Source organism: Haliotis rufescens, unplaced genomic scaffold, assembly GCF_023055435.1.
Source record: "Haliotis rufescens isolate VD_foot unplaced genomic scaffold, xgHalRufe1.0.p SCAF_2, whole genome shotgun sequence".
Classification (NCBI taxonomy): Eukaryota; Metazoa; Mollusca; class Gastropoda; order Lepetellida; family Haliotidae; genus Haliotis; species Haliotis rufescens.
In genome coordinates this window covers 47,407,809-47,434,029 of record NW_025963890.1, presented here as the reverse complement: position 1 = coordinate 47,434,029, position 26,221 = coordinate 47,407,809, and the positions used below count along the sequence as shown (strand labels likewise).

At 42.3% G+C, this 26,221-nt stretch overlaps 3 protein-coding genes across 4 annotated transcripts; 1 reads left to right on the top strand and 2 right to left on the bottom strand.

Annotated features, from left to right (window-relative positions):
• The first annotated feature begins 130 nt into the window (after positions 1 to 130).
• LOC124142215 lies at positions 131 to 12,454 on the top strand. Of its 2 annotated transcripts, none has more exons than XM_046510547.2 (7): positions 131 to 260; positions 3,407 to 4,061; positions 5,800 to 5,961; positions 6,345 to 6,516; positions 7,108 to 7,323; positions 9,193 to 9,489; positions 11,517 to 12,454. In XM_046510547.2, exons 2-7 carry the CDS (start codon positions 3,591 to 3,593, stop codon positions 11,705 to 11,707), a joined length of 1,509 nt encoding a protein of 502 aa, XP_046366503.2. In that variant the 5' UTR covers positions 131 to 260; positions 3,407 to 3,590; the 3' UTR covers positions 11,708 to 12,454. The 2 variants fall into 2 exon arrangements, with proteins under 2 accessions (XP_046366503.2, XP_046366504.2); XM_046510548.2 differs by lacking the exon at positions 131 to 260 and adding an exon at positions 476 to 874.
• Positions 12,455 to 16,769: 4,315 nt separating this feature from the next.
• LOC124142233 (acyl-coenzyme A thioesterase 13-like) lies at positions 16,770 to 18,804 on the bottom strand. The gene is made up of 3 exons (XM_046510573.2): positions 18,689 to 18,804; positions 17,666 to 17,850; positions 16,770 to 17,549 (listed from the first exon to the last, which is right to left on the bottom strand). Exons 1-3 carry the CDS (start codon positions 18,779 to 18,781, stop codon positions 17,393 to 17,395), a joined length of 435 nt encoding a protein of 144 aa, XP_046366529.2. The 5' UTR covers positions 18,782 to 18,804; the 3' UTR covers positions 16,770 to 17,392.
• A 2,571-nt stretch (positions 18,805 to 21,375) lies between these two features.
• Positions 21,376 to 25,968, bottom strand: LOC124142214 (intraflagellar transport protein 25 homolog). Its single transcript, XM_046510546.2, has 4 exons — positions 25,766 to 25,968; positions 25,190 to 25,296; positions 23,228 to 23,296; positions 21,376 to 21,607 (listed from the first exon to the last, which is right to left on the bottom strand). The coding sequence occupies exons 1-4, from the start codon at positions 25,948 to 25,950 to the stop codon at positions 21,456 to 21,458; spliced, it is 513 nt and encodes a 170-aa protein (XP_046366502.2). The 5' UTR covers positions 25,951 to 25,968; the 3' UTR covers positions 21,376 to 21,455.
• Between the last annotated feature and the right edge of the window lie 253 nt (positions 25,969 to 26,221).

The following is a 26,221-nucleotide window of genomic DNA, read 5'->3' as shown; positions in this document are numbered from 1 at the left end:
GATAAAATATGAAGACAAATTGATTATCCACTGACGCGAGAAGCCTCGCGGCCTGTTAAGCAGGCTCTGTGTCTACGGTATGTAACTACAACACACGTTTAAGCAGTGAGCTTTGACGAGCCGCCAAGAACCTCATGAATATTGATTAACTCAGTTTAGCTGGGACACAAACCAAGATGGACGGATAACAGATGAATCACAACCTTGTAAACAAGAGCAGTTATCTCCCCCTGCACGTGTTCCTGTTCAGGAAAAATGAGGTAAGTTGTTGTTTGTGAAGATGCGGTAGAGAGATGAGTGGAGATGGGTATTATATTCAACAACACTTCTCCACATCACACGTAGCTTTGCGGAGAAGGTATTCCTGTCAGTATATCACCATGGAGCAAGCATGCTCGCGGTCAGTTGGGTAGATTAAATCTAGATGTGTACTCCCACCATCATCATCATACCCTCTTGCATTCATCACCATTGGTTCAAGATAATCCCCATTTCCAACACAGTTAACCATGCGTGTCAACACATTTGACAAGACGAACGTTGTTGTTTAAGATCAATAACCGCAGTTCCAAAAATCGATATTTGTCACCCGGAATAACAGTCTCGCAGCTACAGCTGTCCCGACACAGGATGGCTCGCATCAGCGACTCAGTTAAGCGGGTAACGGGACATCTAATGTGGGTGGGACTCCTTAATCTATGCAGACTTTTGCTTGAAGGATAAAACATACGCATTGAATTCGCGTTTCAAGAATTGCTTCAAGTCAAGATACTTATGTATGGCGCTGGTCCGGACTGAAACACTTGAAGCTAACTGGTGACTTTGGTACGTGATATGAAGTGGAGGGAGAATATTCAACTCCCAGCAGTTAACGGTAGGAATGTACACCTCGTCAATCACCAATTAAGCTCGGAATTAGCATCGAGTATGTGAAATGAGAGCATAGCCAAGAAACACATATGTTGCATATTTTTTGGTATAAGAATAACATATATCGCGTCTTTTGTTTTAGCGTCAATACGAACTGCGGCGCAAAAGAAAGTAGACAACCATGTTTGATGGTGGCCATAAATGAGTGAGTGAGTGAGTTGGGTTTAACGCCGCTTTTAACAGTATTCCAGTTATATCGCGGCGTGTCAGCTTAATGTGGGAGGAAAGCCCGAAGTGATGCAGGTCTTAGACGTTTACCACTTCGGTGAAACCCACGAGCACGGGTATTGTGCTGACAAACCTAGAAACATATTCGGGGCGAACCGGGATTTGAACCCACAATCATAGGTGTCTGGTGTGCCCAAGGGACGCAACTCTGCACAGCGAATCGCGGCGCCTTAGACGACTGGGCCACCCGTGCCCCCTGGCCATAAATGAAACAGGAAATGGTTATTTGATGGTGATGTACAGTAAAGTACGATTATAACGAACACGCTTATAACCAACTGACGGATATAACGAACTGTTTTTTGTCCCTATCCATTTGCTGTAATTATGCTGTATATGTCCTTATAACGAACTACGGTTATTACGAAATAAATTTAGTGGTCCCTTTTAGTTCGTTATAACCGTAGTTTACTGTATTTGATACGGGTAATAGTTGTGTTTGGACCTTAAGTCTGCAGTGTTCCTGTGACTTATTTCAACCTAGTGACGTTTTGATAACGTTTTGTAATGTTTTGGTCAAAATTAATTTTCAAGAATATACTTTCTTTTACCCCGGCAGTTGATGTACCTTCTTGCGAGTTAGAATATACACTCTTCAAAAAATAAAACGCACAGGTAGATTTTTAGTAAATTTATTGTACCTAATTAAGTCGATATAAATTTTTATTTAATTTAACATTATAGATACAAATATGAAATTTAGAGCTTGATAGTCACATGTAGTGGGAATTCTGCGCCATTCTGCTTCTAACGCGTTGGCCAGTTGTGGGAGTGTCTGCGGCGTGTTCTGGCGCTGACCTACACGTCGATCGAGTTCATCCCAGAGGTGTTCGATTGGGTTTAGATCTGGAGATCTCGACGGCCAGGGCAATACGTTGATGTTGGCATTATGCAGGTAATCTACCGTGACACGAGCTGTGTGCAGTGGAGCATTCTCCTGTTGAAACAGCTCCCTCTGGCGGTCAATAATTGGAAGAAGGTGATGTTGAAGAATTTAATTCATGCGATTTGCTGTCAGATTTCCCTGAACCACAACCAAGTCAGATCTCGTGGTGTAGGATATAGCCCCCACACCATGACACTACCGACACCGAAATTGTCGAATTCACGTATACACAGTGTGGGGCAAAACGCTCTTTTCGACGACGATAAATACGTTGTCGTCCATCTCGCCGGTAAAGAAGAAATCGTGATTCATCGCTAAACCAGACTCGTCTCCAGTTTCTCAAATTCCAAGGCTGTATGGCACCAATGCAAGCGTCGCTGTTGGTGGATCTGTTGCAAAACAGGGACGATAACTGGTCGTCTGGGTCGGATTCCAGCCTCGCGAAGATGGTTCCTGACAGTCTGGTCCGATATCTTCCTCAAACAGGAATGCGTCCTGCAGTCTCCGTAGATATGGCATTCCGATGACGTTGGTGGAACAGTCGAATGTAGCGATCCTGTGTAGGGGTGGTAACTCTTGGTCGGTCGGTTCTCGGACAGTCTGCAGTGGAATTGAACTGTGTGTATCGTTCACAAAGGCGGCAAATGGTGCAGTGGTGGACGTTGAAGTGGCGTTCAAACGAAGACTGCGATTCCCCTCTTTGGATACGTCCTATGGCGATGTTCCGACCTGCAGCGCTGAGTCTCGGCATTTTCAAACTTGAAAAAATGTTAACAATTGAATGACAAATTATTGGTTTATGCTTGCCTTTTTATAGCCACTACCACGAGTTACGAATGCCATAACTTGCACGTGCATTTTGCTTTACTGTTGTGAAAACAGTGCCATTTAAGAAATTGCAAATCGACAATGGCAGCGTTTTGACGCACTGTTTGTCCAATATCACGCCACCAACATTTTCCAATAACATACATCCAATTTATATACCGATGTTTTGTGTAGTCAGGTTCAATGAACTACATAGTACCTGTGCGGTTCTTTTTTTTAGGGGATAGGTCCCGTGGAACATATGCTCGTCGTAAGTGGCTCAGATGATCAGGTTCGGTGCCGCGATTGATAGCGTGTCATAGTTCCCCGGCGGATCATGCTCATAATATCAATTACTGGATTGTCTGGTTCAGATTCGATTATGTACAGGCCACTGTCATATAACTGGAATATGGCTGAGTGTGGCGTTAAACAAAAAAAAACCAAATTTTAGAGTATCACTTGAAATTACATGACAGTGTTTCTTCTACATTTGGCGGCCCGAAAGGGCCTAACTCTGAACTAATTTCGTAAACGTTTTGTTCTGTTTTTCAGAGCGTGTATAATGCGAATCGTGTTTACAGATGAAGAGACAAACTAAAGGTAGACTGGTCAATGCGTTAATACCTTCATTCTGGTCGAACTGTTGTCTGGGGCAACACTGTGAAACCCTAGAGTCTCTGTAAGTTGTTTAGCATCAGGAAGCTGAGGATTGAGGAAGATCAAACGAGGTGTTGCCATGTATCAGCCGAAGTACAATCACCGCATCCCTGCGTACGACAGCAACACGGTGACAGGCAACAAAATGTTTAACGCTAGTTTCAGAAACGGAATAGTCGTTCCACCCAGTGAATCAGGCACTGGTGGGGGCCGGATAGGGCAGCTGGAGACACAAATGGCGGAAGAGCAGTGGGCCAGGATGGAGGCGGAAAACAGAGTTGTCTCCCTTGAGAATGAACTCGCTCTTGTGAAATTAAAGGAAAGAGAGTACAAAGATGCCATCTCTCAGCTGGAGTATGAGCTGAATGAATTACGATGTGGGCGGACGTCCAGGTTGAACAGCGTTGCCGAGGCTCCAGTCCTGCCTCCGCCCCCCGAGTTCAGGACCAAGGCCAAGAGCTGCAGTCAGCTGCTAGCGGTTGACTATTCGACGACGAGCTTTGCCGCAACATCATTGTCCGTCGGCGACATCGACTCGGAGACGGAGCAGGTTTGTACAGAATTATAATTGAGAATTATGATGGGGTGTGACATTAGTAGTTATCATTAAGATAAAGTGTTACATTATAATATTGACGCAAATGAGCCGTCGGAGGTGGATCGCTCCTTTATTCTTTAAGTTTTTATCATAGGATGTTTGTTTGTTGTTTTACGCCGCACTCAGCAAAATTCCAGCTAAATGACGGCGGTCTGTAAACAATCGAGATTGGCCCAGACAATCCAGTGATTGACATCATGAGCATCGATCCACGCAACTGGGATACGATGACATGCATCAACCAAGTCAGCGAGTTTTACGTTTTACGTTAAACGTTCCTGACAAATGTTGGCTATTCTTTTGCGTGTGATTCTGTTGTTGAACAATACTCCCACAAACCGATTGGAACAACGTTTGCCGTGGTATGTGCTATAGTATTGAGAGAGCTTGAGTGAGTGAGTGAGCTTAGGTTTAACGCTGCTCTAAACAGAAGTTCCGGGATATCTACTGTGCTACCAGTGGGCCCATTATGACTAGATCTGGGACGTCTGTCATCCCTTATTCACCTTTGACGGGGCTTCTGATGCAAAGGTTCTAATCTTTACATGTATCTTGAACAACATATCACTATGATACACATCTCTTTACTGCTGGGGACACGGGTGGCCCAGTCTTCTAAGGCGCTGCTATACGCTCTGCAGAGTTGCGTCCCTTGGGCACGCCAGAAACCTATGATTGAGGGTAGGGCTGGGACGAGTCCAAATTTACTACACGGGTACCCACCTCCCTATCACCCGACCCTACCAGGGTACCCACTGAAGATCTCAGGAGATGTCTCAAAATGTCCGATTGGGAATATTTTTAGCATAGCCCTGGCAAAACGTTTATAGATACATGTATTAAACAATCTGGTCATTCATACACTGAAGTTGAATTAAGTTATATCTTTATTCAACCATATGAAAAATCACACAGGGTGCATAGTCAGAAAGAAAGGCGAACATTGGTGACTCGAGGTGTTACCATAGAGTTCTAGATAATTTTTGTCATTAAACAATACATCACGTGACTAACCACGGGTCCGGGTAGTCCTGTGGGTACCCGGGTCCTACTCAGTACCCACCCGTCCCGGGTACCCGAGTTACCCGTCCCAGCCCTAATTGTGGGTTCGAATCCCGGTTCGCCCCGATTATGTTTCTAGGTTTGTCAGCACCATACCCGTGCTCGTGGGTTTCACCGAAGTGGTAAACGTCTGAGACCTGCATCGCTTCAGGCTTTCCTCCCACATTAAGCTGACACGCCGTGATATAACTTGAATACTGTTAAAAGCGGCGTTAAACCCAACTCACTCACTCACTCTCTTGAACCGGAGTAATGACTCCTGACAGGGAATTCCAAAGATTGGCAGAAATATGGGCAAATGTACGAGATAAGAATGTCGTACGTTTGGAGAAAGGAATACAGCTTAAATTGAGAGCTTGATCGGAGAGGACGAGCAGCTGGGGCAACACACGTTGCCGAGGTCAAACAGGCCGGGAACGGCTCCGTGTATACACTGGTAGGTCAGTGATAATAATTCGGAAGTTAGTTCTCTGCCTGATTGATAGTTAGTAACGTGATTTAAGAGGGGTGTAACATGACAATCTTACGCCTTAGCGGCAAATAAGCAAATCAGAAATTACAACTGCTTTAATAGATTTAGAACTACTCGAACTAACAGTTTTGACAAGTTCAAGTTCTTCTCCGACAGGAGGACGATGTGTTTGACTCCACCAGGCGCGGTCACGTGGGTGTCTCCCCCACCAATGTAGCTGCCGGATTCAGTGAACTCTCGTCAAAAGAAACTCCTATTGCGAGATTGTGCGAGACGCAAGAACAGAGGGATAAACTGGCTAATATGCTGGCAAAAGAGGTAATTTTATTTTTATTTTTATAGAATAAGTCTTCTCTTTCAAAGTCTGACAAAGAATATCCAACCATCAAGGTTCTTCTACTACCTCCATGGTTATAAAAATATACGAATTAAAAACTTTAAACATTATATGAGGAGCCTGTTCTTGTTGTGTACATCACTCTCTCGTCCACAGAACTGTTAAAACGGCATCACGTTACTGCAGTAACACTTGAATTTTGGTTTTTGCATATCCCAGAGTACCAAAATGGAATTGCAGAAAAGTAAGGCGGCGTGAAGAGAGAGATAATGAGTGGAATTTAGACACGATAACGATTCTTCTTTTTACTAACACCTAATATTGTTTTTATTTTAATTACGCGATGAACTCTATACCTGTGTAGATCTGCAGTTACCGAGAAGACATCGTACTGGCTAACAAGACCATCTCGGATGTAAACAAGAAGATTCAGCACTTTAACGAGATCAGCTCGCAGTGCCCTCTGCGCCACACTAAAGACAAATCACTTCCTTCACACATCCGGGGATTTTGCTGTGACCTACAACCTTTCCTAGGTAAGAGAAGCCCTGAAAACATAACAGAAAAATTGCCGCCGCGACCGGTACTTCGAACAGTTGCCACCACTGTCGGTACTTCAAACAATTGCTACCACTGTCGGTACTTCAAACAATTGCCACCACGACCGGTACTTCGAACAATTGCTACCACTCTCGGTACTTCGAACAATTGCCACCACTATCAGTTCTCCGAACAATTGCCACCACTACCCATAGTCCGAACAATTGCCACCACTGTCGGTACTTCGAACAATTGCCACCACTATCAGTTCTCCGAACAATTGCCACCACTACCCATAGTCCGAACAATTGCCACCACTGTCGGTACTTCGAACAGTTCCACCACTATCGGTACTTCGAACAATTGTCACCACGACCGGTACTTCGAACAATTGCCACCCCTATCGGTACTTCGAACAATTGCTAACACTCTCGGTACTTCAACAAAACAATTGCCACCACTATCGGTACTTCGAACAATTGCTCGTTTATATATATATATATATATATATATATATTAATGCGGTATTCTTCTGGTGACACAACAAACAAACAATCCATGTCAATGTCTATGTACGTATATTTCAGATGACAGGGTGTGGGAGTTCTCGCAGAGTCTCGTGCCCGACCACGAGACACTCATCCGGCTACGAGAAGACCTTGACTTCTATGAAGACTTCAGCGGTTTGTTCTGGTCGGTCATCAGTGAGTGGAACAGCAACACCGTGGACGGCAGACGCTCCACCATGTTGGGACAGCTCGTACAGGCGTGTGCTGATTGCCAGCTGCACAACCCACTGGGAGGTAAGTAGTAGTTGGTGTTGGTTAGTGGTGGTGTCTTCGCCGATACGGACGTTGGTTGAAGGACATTACTGGTTTGACGTTTGCGACCTCCTTCGTACGTGAACCACCACATTAACACTGCTCGCTGAGATGTGAACAGCTGTTCCTAAATTCTCAAAACCAACACTCGATTTATAAAATGTCTAAGTGATTTTGCCACGTTAAAGTGAGCGAATATGGTTTTACACCGTTTATTGTGATATTCCAGCAATATCACACGGGGAACACCGGAAATGGGCTTCACACAATGTACCCATGTTAGGAATCGAACCTGGGTCTTCGGTGTGACGAGTGAACGCTTTAACCACTAGGCTACCCCACCGCCCCTTACCTGCGTTGAATAGTATTTCAGGTATATCACAGTGTTTCAACGTTTTAGCTTGATATGCGAGGAAAACCTGATGCACATCTTAGAAGTTTTCCATTTAGTGAAACCCACGACCATAAACCTAGAAACAGCCAGGTCGAACCGGGATTCGAACCCACGACCAGAGTTTTTTTACACGCTTAACGGACGTAACTCTGCACAACAAGGTCTGGCGCCTTTGACGGCTGGGCCAACATTAACGTTACTGCATAATGAATGCCTGCGGGTGTTCTACATTACTCGACCTTGTGGACAAGTTCTAAATCTGAAAACGTACAACTATTTCTGGTTTATTGCATATGGCGACGTTTCGATGTAGATTCTGACATCGTTATCACTACAGCTTGCTAACTGTGTAAGAATCTTCATCGAAACGTCGCTATAGGCAATAAACCAGAAGTTGTTATCCATTAAGTTGTACGTTTTCTTACATGCTCACCAACTTCTAGAATGCCAATCAAACAAGGGTCAAATTGAGTATTGCTACCCTCGTCAATAACGATTTTGCTTTTCAACTCCCATTGCCTGCTTAACGAGCTGTTCGATTTCCGACATGGGTACAATGTGTGAAGCCCATTTCTGGTGTCCCTGCCGTGATATTGCTGGAATGTTGCTAAAAGCGGCGTAAAACCAAACTTACTTTACGAGCTGACAGAAGATGGTACTAATGGCAATGCAAAAAGAACCATCACATAGCATCACCCTGTAAGGATTCAGATGTCCCTATTATATACCCAATCTTTGTCGTAAGGGCAACCAAAACTGAGGCTCGGTGGGTCAAAATGTATGACCTGTCCGACATTGTCATAGTACTCCGGTGACGTGGATCATTGTTCATGCCACAAACAATTGATAAGCCTGGCCCAGACTCTCTTTGTTCCCATTCACCCCCTCACCATCACATACAATGAAGGTGTTGATGATACGGTGAGCGTAAACCAAGATTTTGGTTGCAGTGAACGTAATGATTGAGTCTTGGCCTGACTATTTTCAAAAGTCACTTTGTTAAATAAATGATTTGTGAAAACATCATGTGTCATAAACTTGACCAAGATATCTGTGACAAAATCCAAAGACTTGTACATGAAAACTGCTTTTTCTGTTGCTAATGAAACGAATCTTGCAAATGTCAAAGGTCATCCATGACAATTAAACCGTCTTGTGACACTTCGCCAGTTAATACGAACATGTAGAGACCCGTGAAGATCCGGGTAGAATTGGTCTTCAGCAAACCATACTTGCCGTAAAAGGTGACTAAGAAGCGACTAACGGGATCGGGTGGTCAGGCTCGCTGACTTGGTTGATGAATGTCATCGTATCCCAATTGCGTGGATCGATCCTAATGATGTCAATCACTGGATTGTCTGGTCCAGACTCGAATATTTAAAGACCGCCGTCATGTAGCTGGAATGTTGCTGAGTGCGGCGTTAAACAACAAAATAAACAAAATCATGTGCTTGTAGTTGAGGTGCTGCCTGCTGGAGACCGGGCTATCGTGGAGGCGAGCTACCCGATCCTGGTGGAGCACCTGCTGGTGTCCCTCGTCCTCATCTACCTCCGGGACTCGGGACTCCTGTCCTCAACCATCGTCCACTACATCCTGGACGCGGCGTCCGTCTCAGACCAGGTGCTCAGGCTGCTTGACCTGCTGCCCATATTTGGGCCAACTGCTGTGGACATCCTCATTCGGGCACTTAGGAGGTCTGACCAAAGTCATATCGCTGAAGTCATAACTAGGGAGCACCCAGGACGTTTTCAAGGTGAGATCTGTTAACGCAGTTTTGTGAGTGCAAAGTGTGAGTAGCATTATTCGACACCAAGTACATCTTCCCGAGGCAAGAGAGTTAACCGATTATAAAAGTCCAGTTTCTACCCTTGCCGAACTAGGCTGGTATTATGGAGTTACATTTTGGATGGACTAACGAGTCGCATAGTCCATTCAAAATTGCACAACGAAATCGAAATCCATTTCGTAAAATGTGCAGATTTCGGTTGATTACAGGATTTGCAAAGCATGTGCACCGCCAACTCGTTGTCAATTAATAGTTTCCTGATCTTTACATATTTTAATCAACGTGCACGCGTGATTTGATGCACTTCGCGATGTAAGACCCGTTTTGTCACAATATAGATCTTGATTATCGATCAGATTGCCTCGACTGGGCGCCGCCATTTTGTTTGAAGCAAATGCAAGTGATCCGAGAGGTGGAATCTGATTGGTCCATAGGAGTGGCATAGAAGGGACATAACTCGTAATAGCCACTGGTGGCGCTACGATCGAGCCTAGGAATTCCAGCCTAGTTCGGCAAGGGTGGAAACTGGACTTCTAAAGTCAGTTAACTCCCTTGCAGTTCTCGCATCTTTTCGGTGAGACTGTCAAGGAGGGGGGTAAACCATCTTCCCGATACAAGTGAGTTAACTGACTATAAAAGTCCAGTTTCCACCCTTGCCGAACTAGGCTGGTATTATGGAGTTACATTTTGGCTGGACTAACGAGTCTATGCATAGTCCAATCAAAATCGCGCACCGAAATCGAAATCCGGTTCGTAAAGTATCATGCAGATTTCGGTCGACTATAGGATTTGCAAAGCATGTGCACCGCTAACTCGTTGTCAACAGATATTTTCTAAATCTTTTCAAGGTGCTCACGTGATTTGATGCACTTCGCGATGTAAGACCCGTTTTGTCACAATATAGATCTTGATTATCGATCAGATCGTCTCGACTGGGCGCCGCCATTTTGTTTGAAGCAAATGCAAGTGATCCGAGAGGTGGAATCTGATTGGTCCATAGGAGTGGCATAGGAGGGACATAACTCGTAATAGCCACTGGTGGCGCTACGATCGAGCCCAGGAATTCCACCCTAGTTCGGCAAGGGTGGAAACTGGACTCTGAAAGTCGGTAGAACTCTCTTGCCTCGGGAAGATGCATCAAGTATGGCCATCGGGTAGGCATCACACTTTGACCCTTGAAGGGAACGCTTGTGCTAACGTTTTAAACATAAGTTTACCCCGTAGTCATTTGCAAAGAAAGAAGAGACTACGGTGCACTTAATATGAACATTTGTCTTCACAGTTTACTTCAGACTGATATAAAGTATACCGTATTCGACGTAATAAGCGCCCAGGGCGCTCTCAAAATTAGAAATAAGCGGCTCTTATTAGAATATTATTTTGGTGAAAAAAAACAGAGTTGAAAGATAAATTTCCTGGTTTAAGCTGACAGCCTGAAATGTTTATCTACGACAGATATATTTTTCCAGAATTTAATTGTCCTTGATAAAGGGTGCATATAACACACGAGTCAAAAAATAAGTCTTGTGTACATTGATCAATCGGAAGGGGTGCCAATTGGGATTGTTCACTAGCCAATATATTAGCCAATATCGCCTTGGGCGCTTATTAGAGCGGGGGCTTATTACGTCGAATACGGTAGTTACTTCCCGAGCTACGTTCCACAAAGCGATCTCTATACTATGACTGTCGTAAGAGTGTTAAGGAATGAGAGTTATTTTCCACACTGTTTTGCACTCTTCACTCGCTCCAACGCGCCTCACGTTACACAACGCATTCTTGCCTTGAGTGAGTGAGTTAAAATTTAACTTCGCATCGGCATTGTTTCAGCCATAGAGCATCCTTCTTGCCTTGAAAAGAAAATGTTGAGTTACAACAACAGTGACGACCCAGCCCTCAACGCAAGTCGTATTTGTCACATGTAAATTGAACGAGTCTAGCATAATTAGAAGCCATAAAATGAAGCCAATAATGAATTTGTTGAATACTTCCAGATACTCCGGACAGCCCACCCCCGCAACCACGTCGTGTGACGCTACGGACGCCGGCGATGAGGTCACCACGAGTTGAGATGTCAATCAAAATGTTCCCGCAACAAACAATCGAGACGAAATCCAAGAAGAATTTCTTTCGGCGGCCCAAGTGGCTATTCAGATCCGGCAAATATCAATTCAACAAAAAGTGACAGATCAAATGAAGCTTATAGTGATAATACAGTTGCAGTATTGTGTCATACTCACAAACTGACCCAAGACTTGTTTCTCTGGTGACCTTTGTTTCAACATCCTCACTGGAACACTCAGTAGTCGGCAATCTTAGAGTTCCCTTCACCGCAATTTTAAGAGGAACAAAGGCGGATCCTGGGGGGGGGGGGGTCCAGAGGGTCCGGCCACACCCTTTCGAAAATCAACTGTATTCTGTTTCAGGCAGTAACACTGACTGTAGGGGAAATTTATATTTGGGACCCCTCCCTATTAAAATTGCTGGATTCGCCCTTGGGGGTAATTAAAGTGTGAGAAGAAAACTATCGTTGAATTCAATTCGTTACCCCTGCACACCTGAGCAGGCGGAGGCGGTTGGGTAGCCCAGTGGTTAAAGCGTTCGCTTGTTACGCCGAAGGCCCGGGTTCGATTCCCCACATTGGTACCATGTGGTAAACCCATTTCTGGTGTCCCCGCCGTGATATTGATGGAATTTGGCATAAAGTGGCGTAAAACTTCGCTCACTCACTCCAAGCACGCATTGTTTATCCGTAGGAGTTGTTTTATGCCGCAGTCCAATTATATGACGGCGATTTGTCGTTTTATACAACGACTGAAATCTGGCCATGCAGGCCATCAGGTTGATTGCACGAGCAACGCATAAGGCCATGGGAGCGCAGCCGGGTCACAGGTCAAGTGGGTCACTTGGCCTGTTGCCTCCACTCTCCTACCCAGAGTTCCATGCGGCCGGCAGCCAGCTAGCATAGTACCTGTGCCACAGGCCAGCGCCATGTGACGATTCGTCACATCTTTCACAGTCCATTCAAGATATTGCATATGCTTTTCATCCGTTTCATGTTTGACAAGTCTACACATTTTCATAAACAAATGTCAAAGAATGGTTAACTTTCATTGAGAAAGTATGCAAATACGTAAAAATCTACTTGTTTTTGCGTAGTTATCCTATGTTTACATTGGTTGTACGGCTCCACGTGCTGTCATCGAAGCCCAAGCGACACGGTCACTTTGATGCATAAATATATATTGTCATGCAACTCACTGTCGCAGTTGTAGTAGCATGTCTATATAGTTATGCAAAACAATATGTAAAGCGCCCCCAAATACTTGCATTAGTCCGTTCTATACTGATTTCTGAAAAAGCGCGTTTGTTTACAAACAAGAGAAAAGTTCGGTCACGTGATATGCAAATTAGCCTGTGGCAGTGGCGTTATGCCGAGTCACCACTGCGACGGAGTGTGTGTTGCCTCATGAAACGTTGGTCACTGATAACTGTCCGGGGGCCGCTACGTAAGTATACTTCTCAGAGTCAATATTGACACGCTGGTCCAACAATAAAAGGCAGCTAACCATTAAAGCAGAGAGAAAGAATCTAATGACCCATCAAGTCTTTTTGTACTCTGAGAATCCCTCAACCACACAATTTACAGTTCTTACATACCAGCTTGCATGGAGTACACTTTCCTTCTCCATATATAAAGACGGAAAACACCCTATTGTTATGTTTTAAACGAAATTACAGAAGCTCACCTTTATTAAGTGATGTTAAGCTTGAGTGGTGAGGATGTCTTACTATGCTACAGTGAGCTTAATTCAACAGCATAATTTGGTTTATTAGTATTGGGTTATTAGCTTAGTATTGAAGCGTAAAACACTTTGGCCTTTTTCAGAAGTTGTAGATGGAATGTAAACTTTATTTAATGATTGACTGTGTATTTGTTTCGGATTATTGAGTTATGAATCGAAAAACCGATGTGTAAACTGTATGAATCCGCAGTAATAAAAGTAGTGCGACTCGGTGGGCGTGGCTTAATTTTGTACATCAACCAGGCTGTTTTTACATACATTGGGAAATGAATGCAATAACACGTGACCAATTCAGCTAATCAGAATGTAGGAATTTCAGTGAACACAACGAAAATTTAATTAATATTAACGGTCGGTCCCTAAGTTTACTGAAGGTAAGTTAGCAAGTTATGCTAAAGAGATATAGGGTCAAAAGTGTCGCGAGTCACTGTCTGTCAAGAGTTGCGCTCCTTGAGCGTGCCAGGATCATACGATCGATGGTTCGAATCCCAAATTCGCTTTAACTGATTCTAGGTTTGTCAGCACCATACCGTGCTCGTGGATTTCGTGTTAAAGGTCACATCTGCTCCCACATTAAGCCGACACGCCGTGATACAACCATCTTCCCGAGACAAGATTTCGATTTCGTTGCGCGATTTTGATTGGACTATGCAGAGACTCGTTAGTCCAGCCAAACTGTAACTCCATAATAGCAGCCTAGTTCGGCAAGGGTGGAAACTGGACTTTTATAATAGTCAGTTAACTCCCTTGCCTCGGGAAGATGCGATACAACTGAAATACTGTTAATAGCGGCGTTAAACCCGTCTCACTCTTGCAAACATTCGCGTAAATCTCTTAGGTCATACGTGTAATACTTTTACATACGATAATATTTTGTCCGTTACAATTTTACCTTCAGCTGACTGCGCCTTTGATACAGAAGTCCGGCGTTTCTCATACATACCACATTCCTTTTCGAAAGGACAGTTGTTCCCTTGTTTCACTCGGTGTGTTCATGGCCCTGATCTATTTATTTGTGTATTTCCCGGCCATAAAAAATATTCTGTACTTCGAAACATCTTCCGTTTTTCTATTTTGTTTGAGGGAGGCACGGGTGGCCCAGTCGTCCGCGATTCACTCAGCAGAGTTGCGTCCCTTGGAGTGTGGGTTCGAATCCCGATTGTTTCTAGGTTTGTCAGCACCTTCCCGTGCTTGTGGGTTTCACCGAAGAGGTAAACGTCTGAGAACTGCATCACTTCGGTCTTTCACATTAAGCTGACACGCCGCGATATAACTGGAATACTGTTGAAAGCGGCGTTAAACCCAACTCACTCACTCACTATTTTGTTGGAGGTGGTATGTATATGGAGGGATGTACTCAACGAACTTGGCGATAACATTCCACTTCATCCTACCGGGGCTTGGGTTCCCAGCACATTAATCTATCGAAATAACACTTTTGTACCAGTTCGTGCATTAATCTATCGACATACACTTTTGTACCAGTTCGTACATTAATCTATCGAAATAGCACTTTTGTACCAGTTCGTACATTAATCTATCGAAATAGCACTTCTGTACCAGTTCGTACATTAATCTATCGAAATAACACTTTTGTACCAGTTCGTACATTAATCTATCGAAATAACACTTTTGTACCAGTTCGCACATTAATCTATCGAAATACACTTTTGTACCAGTTCGTACATTAATCTATCGAAATAACACTTTTGTACCAGTTCGTACATTAATCTATCGAAATACACTTTTGTACCAGTTCGTACATTAATCTATCGAAATAACACTTTTGTACCAGTTCGTACATTAATCTATCGAAATACACTTTTGTACCAGTTCGTACATTAATCTATCGAAATACACTTTTGTACCAGTTCGTACATTAATCTATCGAAATAACACTTTTGTACCAGTTCGTACTGCGCATAAATAAATAAATAAATAAATAAATCCAATTACTTTCAATTAACCTGCGTTTTTGTATGCATTAAATGAAAAACTCAAATGTATAAAAACAGCAGCGTAAATACCCAATGAAGCTTTTTCAGAATGCGTTCAAAGGAGCTAATTTCCGAAACACAATTACGAGCTAATTAACTTAGCCTATATATTTAGAACAGTTATACATGTATACATCTCATAAACGATCGGGCCTGGGAATTCCAGCTTAGTTCGGCAAGGGTGGAAACTGGACTTTTACAGTGAGTGAACTCCCTTGCCTCGGGAAGATGTGATATAACTGGAATAAAAAGCGGCGTTAAACCCAACTCACTCACTCACTGTTTTGTTTGTACGTGGTATGTATATGGAGGACTGTACTCAACGAACTTGGCGATAACATTCCCTTCAGCACTACTGATCGGCCTACTCTAGTTCAACTTTAGTTCCCAGTACCTTAATCTATCGAAATAACACTTTTGTATCAGTTTGCATGTACTGCGCCTAGCAATATTATGGCAGAGCTACCGATAAAATCCGAAACACAATTATAAGCTTATTTACTTTCCGAGTCAAGCCTATATATTTAGAACCGTTATATACATCTAAAACATTATTTCATTTTTTTGAATTTTCAAATGTTCACTGATTTTAGAAAAAAACAAAAACAAAAAGAGTGATGAAAAGATGAGTGAAAAAATATTGGTTACCCAATGAAAAAGTAAATAACCCAATTAAAAGAGAAACCCTCGAGTAAAAACTCAATTGCTCTAAAGGTATCTGGAGCTCTATAATGAGAACCTTCTTTAACGGTGAAGAGCCGTGTGGTACACGAAGGTAGCGTAATAAATGTGTTCCTAGCCACACTTTGTCCCCGTCTGGTTAAACTGTAGGATCCACTTCTCTCGCTCAAACATGACTGTTGTAATGAAGCTTGGAAAACACCAAGTAATTTCTATGCAACCACACGGAAGGCCGCGTGTAACGGTGTCCCCGTTCCCCTGGAATATTCAAGGTACCGTATTTCCTCTATTAGATGCCCGGGCTTCTATTTATTTCGGACAAGCCTTTGATCCGGCGTCAATTAGAGGCAAGGCGTCTATTGGAGGCCCGGCTTCTATTAATACCCCAATTTCACTATGACCACGAATGTCCCGAAAGGGAGTCCTCATTATGTAATTTAGGTCCCAAAAAGGGATCATTAATTGTATCAATTGATCGACCCGGCGTCTATTAGAGGCCCGGCTTCTATTTTTTGCACTGAACAATTGACCCGGCTTCTATTAGAGGCCGGCCGGCGTCGATTAGAGTCCCTCCCGGCGTCTAACAGAGGAAATACGGTAATCATATTCTCAAGCAAATCACTGTACGAGAGATGCCTGCAGGATCTGGTATCAAAGCTAAAATTCATGCACTACATTCAGTGGAATTGAGATGAACTGTATTTTATGTTGATCCGTTCCACTAAGGCATATTTTACTGTAAATACGGACAGAAAACATCTGATGCTGTGGACAAGAAGATTTATTTACTTCCCCATACTGCTTACATAATGACTCACTCACTCTATCAGACACAGCATACTTGTGCACTGTGCAGATGCCCTCCTGTCACATCCATCATCAGTTTTAACCAATGGGGATTTCGGTTGAGAACATCGATCCAGCAATCTATGCTTGTCGTAATAGACAACTAAATGGATCGGGTGATCGGTATGACTTTGTTGATTGCCTGTCATCGTATTCCAATGGCGGGGATCGATGCGCATAATGTTATTGATTTTGACACTTGATTGTGTGGCCCAGGTCGCAATCATATATATCTCGAATATTGCGGAGTGCGACCTTGACATGACTACCAAACGAACGAACGAACGAACGAACAGCTGTTCTTGCATTCGTCACCACTCGCCCCTTTCCGTAACCTGCTATTCGGCTTGTCCCGGAATAACACGAGTTGGTCACGAATGCTGTTCTTGATGTATAAATATTTCAATGATGCTACACAGGTCGTCTTTCATGCTTCAAGCACACGCATCCGTCAACTCATCACAATGTAAGCTTGCAGCTTCTAAGTCAACGGTATTACATCCAGGAACCACACTAGTGCATGCTGTGACGGTCTGATGGTCAAACTCCCATGAACTTAGTGTGTTTTCCCTGAGCCAACAAGGTCCCACAGTCTTTCTTCAAGATGTCCACCGTCAGGAATGCCAGCGTCTTGCCCACCCTCAGGGTGCGAGCGTCGATCAGTATGGGCTCGCCCGTGGGTGCCGCTTTCAGAAATCTACAAATGACACCATACTAAAGTATTCGTGATATTTGACATCTAAGTAAGAGTTTTCAATATTTGGTATTGAATAATAACGATCTGTGTTGGTAATAGATAATAGATTCACTCACGAAACGTTCAGGTCGACAGTGACACCTGGTTTCTTCTCGCCGGTAGTCATCACCGCCCACGTGGACACGGCGTCCACCAGCGTGGCTGCCACGCCCCCGTGCAGTGACCCCCGGGGATTTGACAGCTCGGGAGACACGACCAGTTCACACACACAGCGTCCCTCCTCGCCATCCACCACGCGGATCTGGGACGAACAAGTGTGCGCATATTACGAAATTTGACAAAAAAAAGCTTACCAAGTCAAAGAAGAAAGGACCCGTGAAGATCCGGGGTAGAATAGGTCTTCAGCAACCAATGCTTGCCGTTAAAGGCGACTATGCTTGTCGTAAGAGGGCGACTAACGGTATTGGGTGGTCAGGCTCGATGACTTGGTTGATGCATGTCATCGATCCCAATTGCGTGGATCGATGATCATCATGTCAATCACTGGATTGTCTGGTCCAGACTCGATTATTTACAGATCGCCGTCATATAGCTGGAATATTGCTGAGTGCGGCGTTAAACAACAAACATACAAAGAAGAACGGGAAAGATATTATTTCCACAGACAATAACCCTTACAAGATTAGTGATTTAATCAATATGTACGCCTCGAGTCAATCTGTACAATCATCATAAATGTATCTGATTGCAGCAATTCAACCTTTGAGCACATGATGTCAATAGTATAAGGTTTAATATTTAATATGCCGACTATGCTAGTCGTAAAAGGCGACTAACGGAATCGGGTGGTCAGACTCGCTGACTTAAGTTGATGCATGTCATTGTATCCCAATTGCGTGGATCGATGATCATGATGTCAATCACTGGATTGTCTGGTCCAGACTCGATTATGTACAGACCGTCGTCATGTACCTGGAATTTTGCTGAGTGTGGCGTTAAACAACAAACCAACAAAATATTTAATATGCAAGCCCTGGTAAGTCTATCTTTAGAATCGCAGTGTGTCGAACTCTGATGTTCGCGGTTTAGCATATACGTCTAATGCCAACAACACCATTATTGTTGTTTCGGTATCTCACCTGCTTCAATACAGACTCGAACCCCGTCGCGGCCACACGATTAGCGACAAGTTGCCGGAGCACTTGCAACACAGGTCGCGCCGTGGAACTCATAGTTGTGATTGTCAAGGGAAGTAACTCTATTTTCCTTATGACCCGACATATTTTCACAAAACCAACGGTAGCGCGCACGTTCTTTGATTATCAAAAGAGAGAGGCCTCGAAGTTGGGAGCATTCACATTACTACACAAACTTCAAAGAACCATTCCGATTCTTCAATGTTATATTTTAGATTTGTCTCATTCTAGGACCACTTTAATCACCTCACCACACATCAGCTCTACAAGAGACAAGGCACCAGATCGCAAGCTCGATTCATTAGTCACAGTCCTACCTACTATACAGACAAGTGGCCCGGTCTAACCTGTTGGACCCGTCCTTACACAGAATCCAAGAAACATTCATAGAAAGATATGAATCACATGGAATCCAATCAAAAACTGATGTCGAAGTTGCATAAGCATGAATTAATGCTCAGAATTCCCTCAAATCCAAGTGAATACATCTCTTATAATGACAATCTCAGATGACCATCCTGCTCAGGTGTCTGTGGCTGGCGACCTGCTGGCAGTATACTCCAATAACAGCAACCTCGAGTGGCATCTGGACTGCCTGATACTCTGATGATTGGAGCTGTGTCGGATTGTGGGTTATAGTCTATTAGAATTGCTCCCCAGCAAACTACGCTTGTCTAGCTTGGTGAGTTAGTTCATGCATGGCATCGTACCCCAATTGTTGCTCACAACATCAATCACTGGAATGTTGTCCTGACACAATTATTTTCAGGCCGCCATCATTCGTATATATATATATATCTGCCATCATTCATTCATATATATGGAGAGAGAGAGAGTGGAGTGAGTGAGTTGAGTTTAACGCCTTTTAACAGTATTCCAGTTATACTGAACCAAATTAAAAACTTCACAATCCTAAAATTTTAACATTTTGACCAGTTATCATTGTGGGCCCTTATTGTGTATATAAACAGTAATGGCCACGTAATGTCTTCAGATAACACCCGTTTTTGTGCAGGTGAATCGATCAAAATCATGTGCACAGCACTATAGTGGCAAAAGTTGTTTTTCACGTGCAACTGGTCACGTGGCTGTAATACTCGTTAGCAGTCATTAACAAAAAAACAAAAACACAAGAAAACAAAAGTCTTTACGGCCATTTGTCATGCCACGCCTTTCAAATGTGCAAGTGAACGTGCCATCGGCATGTTGCAGACGGGAACGTCCGTAGCTGAAGTCGCAAGGACGATGGGTTGTAGTCGACGGACTGTTTATGATTAACAGACGCGTCTACAGCAAACGGGTACCACCGCTGATCGCCCTCGGTCAGGTCGATAATGTGTGACGTCACATGCAGGGGATCGTCAGATTGTCTTACGTCACTTCCGACATCGACTTTTGACGGCTACATCAACCAGAAATGAACTGTTTAGGGGTAGACTGAATGCGCAAACTGTTCGAAACCATCTGAGAACTGCTCACCTTCAAGCACGACGGCCATACTGTGGGCCGATTCTGACTCAATTACACAGACGTCAACGTCAATTGTGGGCACAGACACACTTACGATGGACTCAGAGGAATTGGAATCAAGTCGTCTTCAGTGATGAATCGCGATTTAATCATCGATTTGCTGATGGTAGGGCGAGAGTGTGGAGGCGCCGTCATGAACGTTACGCCCAGTATTATGTACATGAAGTTACGGAAGTGTCATGGTGTGGGGTGCTTTCTGTGGCACTGCACATTCCAGGCTTCTTGTCACCGGTGGCAACCTCAATGCTGCTGCTTACCACGACCAGGTACTGGCACCAGAACTTCTGCCTTTTATGGCAGCACATGGACCTGAGTTGATCTTCCAACACGACACTGCCAGACCCCACACAGCAATTTTGACAAGGAATTTCCTTCAGAATGCGGGAGTCAACGTCATGGACTGGCCGTCAAGGTCTCCCGACCTCAATCCCATCCAACACGTCTGGGATGCTCTTGGCAGAAGTCTGCGCACTCTCCAGAACTAACCACAGAATTTGCAAGATCTTGGCACCATTTTGCAGCAACAATGGCGTCGTCTTCCCAATCATGTGTTCACAAGCATCACAAGGTCCATGCGGAGGTGTTGTGTGGCAGTTGTCAACGCACATGGTTGCCATATACGCTACTGAACTTGTGTGCCATCAGATTCTCGTGCTTGGGACTTATGATTTAAACTGTTGATGTTATTACCAAATACCGTAGGTGCTTGGAACAAATTATGGTTACCACCGTTAATTAAAATCCTTCTTCAGACATTAATGATTAAAAATTACCTTCTCTGATACATTTGTCCGTTGTATATCATATATCGGATTACTTTTAAAAATGTGAAGTTTTTAATTTGACTCAGTATATATTGCAGCATGTCAGCTTAATGTGGGAGGAAAGCCCAAAGTGATGCAGGTCTCAGAGACGTTTACTACGAGCACGGGTATGGTGCTGACAAACCTAGAAACATAATCTGGGCGAACCGGGATTCGAAACCACAATCATAGGTTTCTGGCGTACCCAAAGGACGCAACTCTGCACAGCGAATCACGGCGCCTTAGACCCGTGCCACAGAGAGAGAGATCAATTACCAATTACCAACAAAAAATACATTTTTGTTAATTATTTATTATGACAAAAATTGTACACATGATGGACGGAATGTGAAAGTCTGTACAGGAATCTACTGCTGTCAACCATGTACAGCACTTCCGTCAACGTGTAGTTTGTGTACCGACACAAAGTGGTCGTAGCCAGACTCGATGACAACCCTCATACACTGAGCTCGCTTGTTGTTTATTGGGGACTCCTCGTTTTGAAGCTGGTGATCTGTCGACTCCAACTCTGAAATACAAAATAACAAGCATATTAAGATGACTTTAAATTGAAATAAACAATACTTGGTCAACAATAAGTCATACAATGAAACATAATTTCCACACATGCAGTCACACACACACACACACACACATATATATATATATATATATGATGTTACAGGGATGGTTTGGTGTTTATGATATTATGGTTGAACTACAAATTAATCTTTGGAAAGAATACAAATTGTCAAAAAGACCACTTCTAGCTAGACTTTATCCTAATTTGACAAACAGCACACACTCCTAACACAATAAGCAGCAGCCATTATTTAATCTATCCTGTTATAATGTTCTTCATAATGTAAACTTCTTATAAATCTACATGACAAATTGTATACTGTAACCATGGTAACTGGTTTACATACATCAAGAAATTGAGGCAATCAGCTGTTTTATGCTATTTTGTAAGTAGCAACCTTGACCTTCAAAGTCAGCCAATCATATGGCAGAAACATCACCTAACTATACATGTGATACTTTTCAAGTTCTTCCTTTTTTCAAGTGATAGACAACTGGATTTACACACCCAATTTCTGTCAACTGTTTTAGTTTCCAAATTATAAACATAGTTCATTGTCAGTAGGATCTCATGAAAATTCTCTAAACTGTCAAATGATTTCCGAGGAAAGGGGTTGGCACAAAGGCCGTATTCTTTACTTAGATTTGCTGCCATGACGGCCATGTTGAATATTTTACAATAAAGTCTACTTTCTTTTAGGGACATGTAGGACAAGTTCTGAGAATACTCTGTTTTCTAACTTTCTCAGTTTCATCGAACTGATTTTTCAGTCCAACAAATTCATTTTATGGTTTTCATTATTAACCTCTCATAATTTGAAACGGATGTGTCAAATTTTTGTTGTCTCAAACTTATTGTTTTCCCAAATAACAAGTGTAAGTACAAAAGAGCCCTGATAAGTTCAACTGTAAAATATGTGCATCACCATGAAGGTGAAACTAGAAATTCATTATTTCATTTGTTATCTCAATTTTGATCACTAAAGACGCTATTTCTTATTTAACATAAACTTTTCCACATCAAATCTAATATAGTTTACATATGACATCCCGGGTAGAGAATAGGTCTTCGGCAACACATGTTTGTTGTAAGAGGCGTCTAAAGGGATCAGGTGGTCAGGCTAACTGACTTGGTTAATGCATGTCATCGTATGCCAATTGCGTAGATCGATGCTCATAATATCAATCACTGTATTGTCTGGTCCAGACTTGATTATTTACAGACCGCCGTCATATAGCTGGAATATTGCTGAGTGCGGCGTTAAACAACAAACAAACAAATACATGTGACATCACTCTTTTGGTCTTGTGAATGACATTGCCTTGATTGAGAAACAGTTTTCAGGTGTGTCAAACATTCAAATAAGTCAAACTTTCTCTCAAATCCCTTCAAGCTCAACATAAAGAATGACCGATGAAAACCCATGACATACGGTCACATTGACCAATGACCATGCAGGGTCAACATCTCATACTCCACTTCAACAACCAGTCCAATTTCAAAAAGCCAAATATGATTTGAAAACATAACTCTATTTCATCAAATACCATAAAATTGTATACAAACCCTTCTCAAGGATTACTTCAAACTTCTCGGGAGATTCTGATTCAGTAGTTTCAATGATTATCTTTTTGACTGAAATATACATCAATAGACACATCAACTCTATTTGCAAACACATTTCAAATGAAATACACAAAAGAACATCTTCTACATCACATACTACAGTATAATGACATTAAGTACACAATAAGCATTTCACTCCGAACACAAGAAGAATGTATTCCTGTAATGTCAGTACTGGTATTGACAATACACCCAGGCTGGTTGGTTGGTTTGTTGTTTAACGCAGCACTCAGCAATATTCCAGCTATATGACGGCGGTCTGTAAATAATAGAGTCTGGACCAGACAATCCAGTGATTGATAACATGAGCATTGATCCACGCAATTGGGATCGATGACATGCACCAACCAAGTCAGCGAGCCTGACCACCAGATCCCGTTAGTCGCCTCTTACGACAAGCACAGTCGCCTTTTACGACAAGCAGAGTCGCCTTTTACAACAAGCATGGGTTGCTGAAGACCTATTCTACCCCGGATCTTCACGGGTCCAATACATCCAGGTGGACTGGGGAAACTGTTTGACAGAAGAAAACATTCATTGTTGCCAAGGGTACAGACTGCATAAAAATTTTGTGAAAATAATCTTTTTTTTTCACATAGCCTAAAACAGTTTTACTTGATAAGCAAAATAACTACAAACAACATGGACACCTGGGTGCAGCTTCAAACTTCACTTCAGCAAAACAACACCGATTCAATCTGTCGAAAACGGCTACCTTAATGTCAAGCAAAAACGGCATCTTCTTTTCATAATAACGAACAAAATGATTTATGTACTATATTTATGCTTGTAAATGTTCTCTACTACCTGTTTCTTTACCAAAAACATAAAACAATCAATTGCTCTAATACAACACAGTTAAGCTTGTAGCTGTATTGTAACAACAGTGTCATTCACTATCAATGAAAAGCATCTTATTAATTACAGGGTACAGTTATACACATTAGTTGTAACAATATTAATTTATAATACATTACCTCAACTAGCAGATTTATCATACTTCTAAGGCTTAAAAAAAAAGGAATTGGTTCTCAGGCAATAGCTTTAATAAATAGTGTGCGGGCAGTGTGTTTTTCTTTTCTTTGTTGTTCAAACTTGTATGTAACCAAATAAGGAGTTGTGTAACCAAATACAATCAACCTGGGAAAGGGCCTCCCTACATAAATGTATTCCTTGAGTAAATTACTTGATTACAGTATTTGACTACTGTTGGAGTTGGAATATTTAAGGATTTTTTACAATTTTTTTTGCGGGCGGTGCCTGAGAACTAAGATATATTTTTATTTTTTTATTTTATTGTAAACATGTTTCCTTTATTGTAAATACTTTTACAATATAAAATAATCACATAGTTACTTCTTACAGTCGCCTTCATCGTCTAAGCTTCTAAAAGCTGATTCAAAAATGCTTTATACAGAAACTCCATATGTCCACTGGTCGCATTCATCACTTTGATACAGCATGTTGATTTTTCCTGACTAGCTTCTCATAATACAACACATTGACATGATCAGTTTCAGGTTGGCATACAGTTAAATCGAATAAAGGTAATTAAAACTCCAAATATGTGATGTTTTCACATTAAGTTTAGTTACGCCTCCCAATCAGAGTCGGAAAGTAAATTGGACTTAAGGCTATTTTCTAATGTAAACATGTCTTAAGGCGATTACTATATCACACTTATTTGTGTCTGGATGTTAACCTGTTAGTTTAATATAATTCTGAAGGTTGTTTTTTAACAAAAAAAAGTAAAATATATATGGTGCCATTTTAATCTCGCAATTGTAGCTGTTTTCGCTTTGAGCGAGGTTCTGTTTTTGCCAATTGGTGACATTTTGCTGAGGTGTCATTTTACCTAAAATACTGGACACCTTATGTGATATTTGCATCCATTACACTCACCATTGAAACTGGAGAAGCTAAGCCTTGTCATATTCATGACTGATGGAAATTTCACTATGAATTCCTGAGGGAACATTCCTGTTGTTGTCCAAAATGTTTCTGGATTCCTGACGAAGAAATAAAATCAATATTTGTAGCATACGTTTTTTTAATAACATTTAGGAATAAGGTTTGTTGAACCCCTACTTGTTGCGTAAGAATAATAAAGCCCTCTAAATATTACAAGTGTATCTTTCAAAGAAGTATTATGAATTTAAAGAGAATCAATCGGTATAATGTGTCAAAAAATGTATTCCATTACCAAAGCACTTCACGATTCGATCATGACGTAGAATATTGAACACCACCCTGATAAACTTTCAGTTTGTGTATTCATGGCTATCTTAATGCAGTGTTTTTACCAATGGAGCATATAAAATGTTCCAAGTGCGATGTCGTACTATCCGGCATCCACTGTATTAGCGACCAGTGGATGTTGATTAGTAAAGTGCCTAGAGACGGTTTCGCAGCTAAATCATTCCCACTTTATTTTGTTTAATGAGCAGAAAAACATTTTTTCTAATTAATCATAGTTACCCGTCAATGACATTTTCTGGAGGATGTTTGTCATCACTTGACGAAGCTAACAGAATCTGTGCCCCAGCGTTTCCCAGTGCGACATCAAACATGTTGTAAACACAAGCACCAAGATTACTTTCAGTCGGTGACAGTCGCTTGTAAACACAGGACGTGAGAATTCTGGAATGTCTCTTTCTGCGCATGTTCAAGATGCAAACTGTTTTCCTTAGAACACTTGTTCTTAAGATAATGTATTAATAAGATTCATTACTATTTCAGAAACGTATGTTCAGTTCAGGTTATGTTTATTATTAATAAAGTTCTACCGTGAATTTAACTGTTGTATTGTTATCAACCGCGTTAGCTTTGCATGTGTGCGTAATCTTTTCATCGATGAATAAGGTAAGGCGTATAGCAAATAGTCTAATAGTCTAAGACCGCGGGAGATATAACAACACTTCGTCGAGAGCATTT

Coding starts and splice junctions, on each gene's coding strand:
- LOC124142214 (XM_046510546.2), bottom strand. CDS start 25,950: ATGCGCAGAAAGAGACATTCCAGAATTCTCACGTCCTGTGTTTACAAG. Junction 23,297..25,189: donor TAGCTTCTCCAGTTTCAATG/GTGAGTGTAATG, acceptor TGTATATTTCAG/TCAAAAAGATAATCATTGAA. Junction 21,608..23,227: donor TGAAGTAATCCTTGAGAAGG/GTTTGTATACAA, acceptor TTTGTATTTCAG/AGTTGGAGTCGACAGATCAC.
- LOC124142215 (XM_046510547.2), top strand. CDS start 3,591: ATGTATCAGCCGAAGTACAATCACCGCATCCCTGCGTACGACAGCAAC. Junction 5,962..6,344: donor CTAATATGCTGGCAAAAGAG/GTAATTTTATTT, acceptor ATACCTGTGTAG/ATCTGCAGTTACCGAGAAGA. Junction 7,324..9,192: donor GCTGCACAACCCACTGGGAG/GTAAGTAGTAGT, acceptor ATGTGCTTGTAG/TTGAGGTGCTGCCTGCTGGA.
- LOC124142233 (XM_046510573.2), bottom strand. CDS start 18,781: ATGAGTTCCACGGCGCGACCTGTGTTGCAAGTGCTCCGGCAACTTGTC. Junction 17,851..18,688: donor TCGAGTCTGTATTGAAGCAG/GTGAGATACCGA, acceptor TGTTCGTCCCAG/ATCCGCGTGGTGGATGGCGA. Junction 17,550..17,665: donor ACTGTCGACCTGAACGTTTC/GTGAGTGAATCT, acceptor TGTCATTTGTAG/ATTTCTGAAAGCGGCACCCA.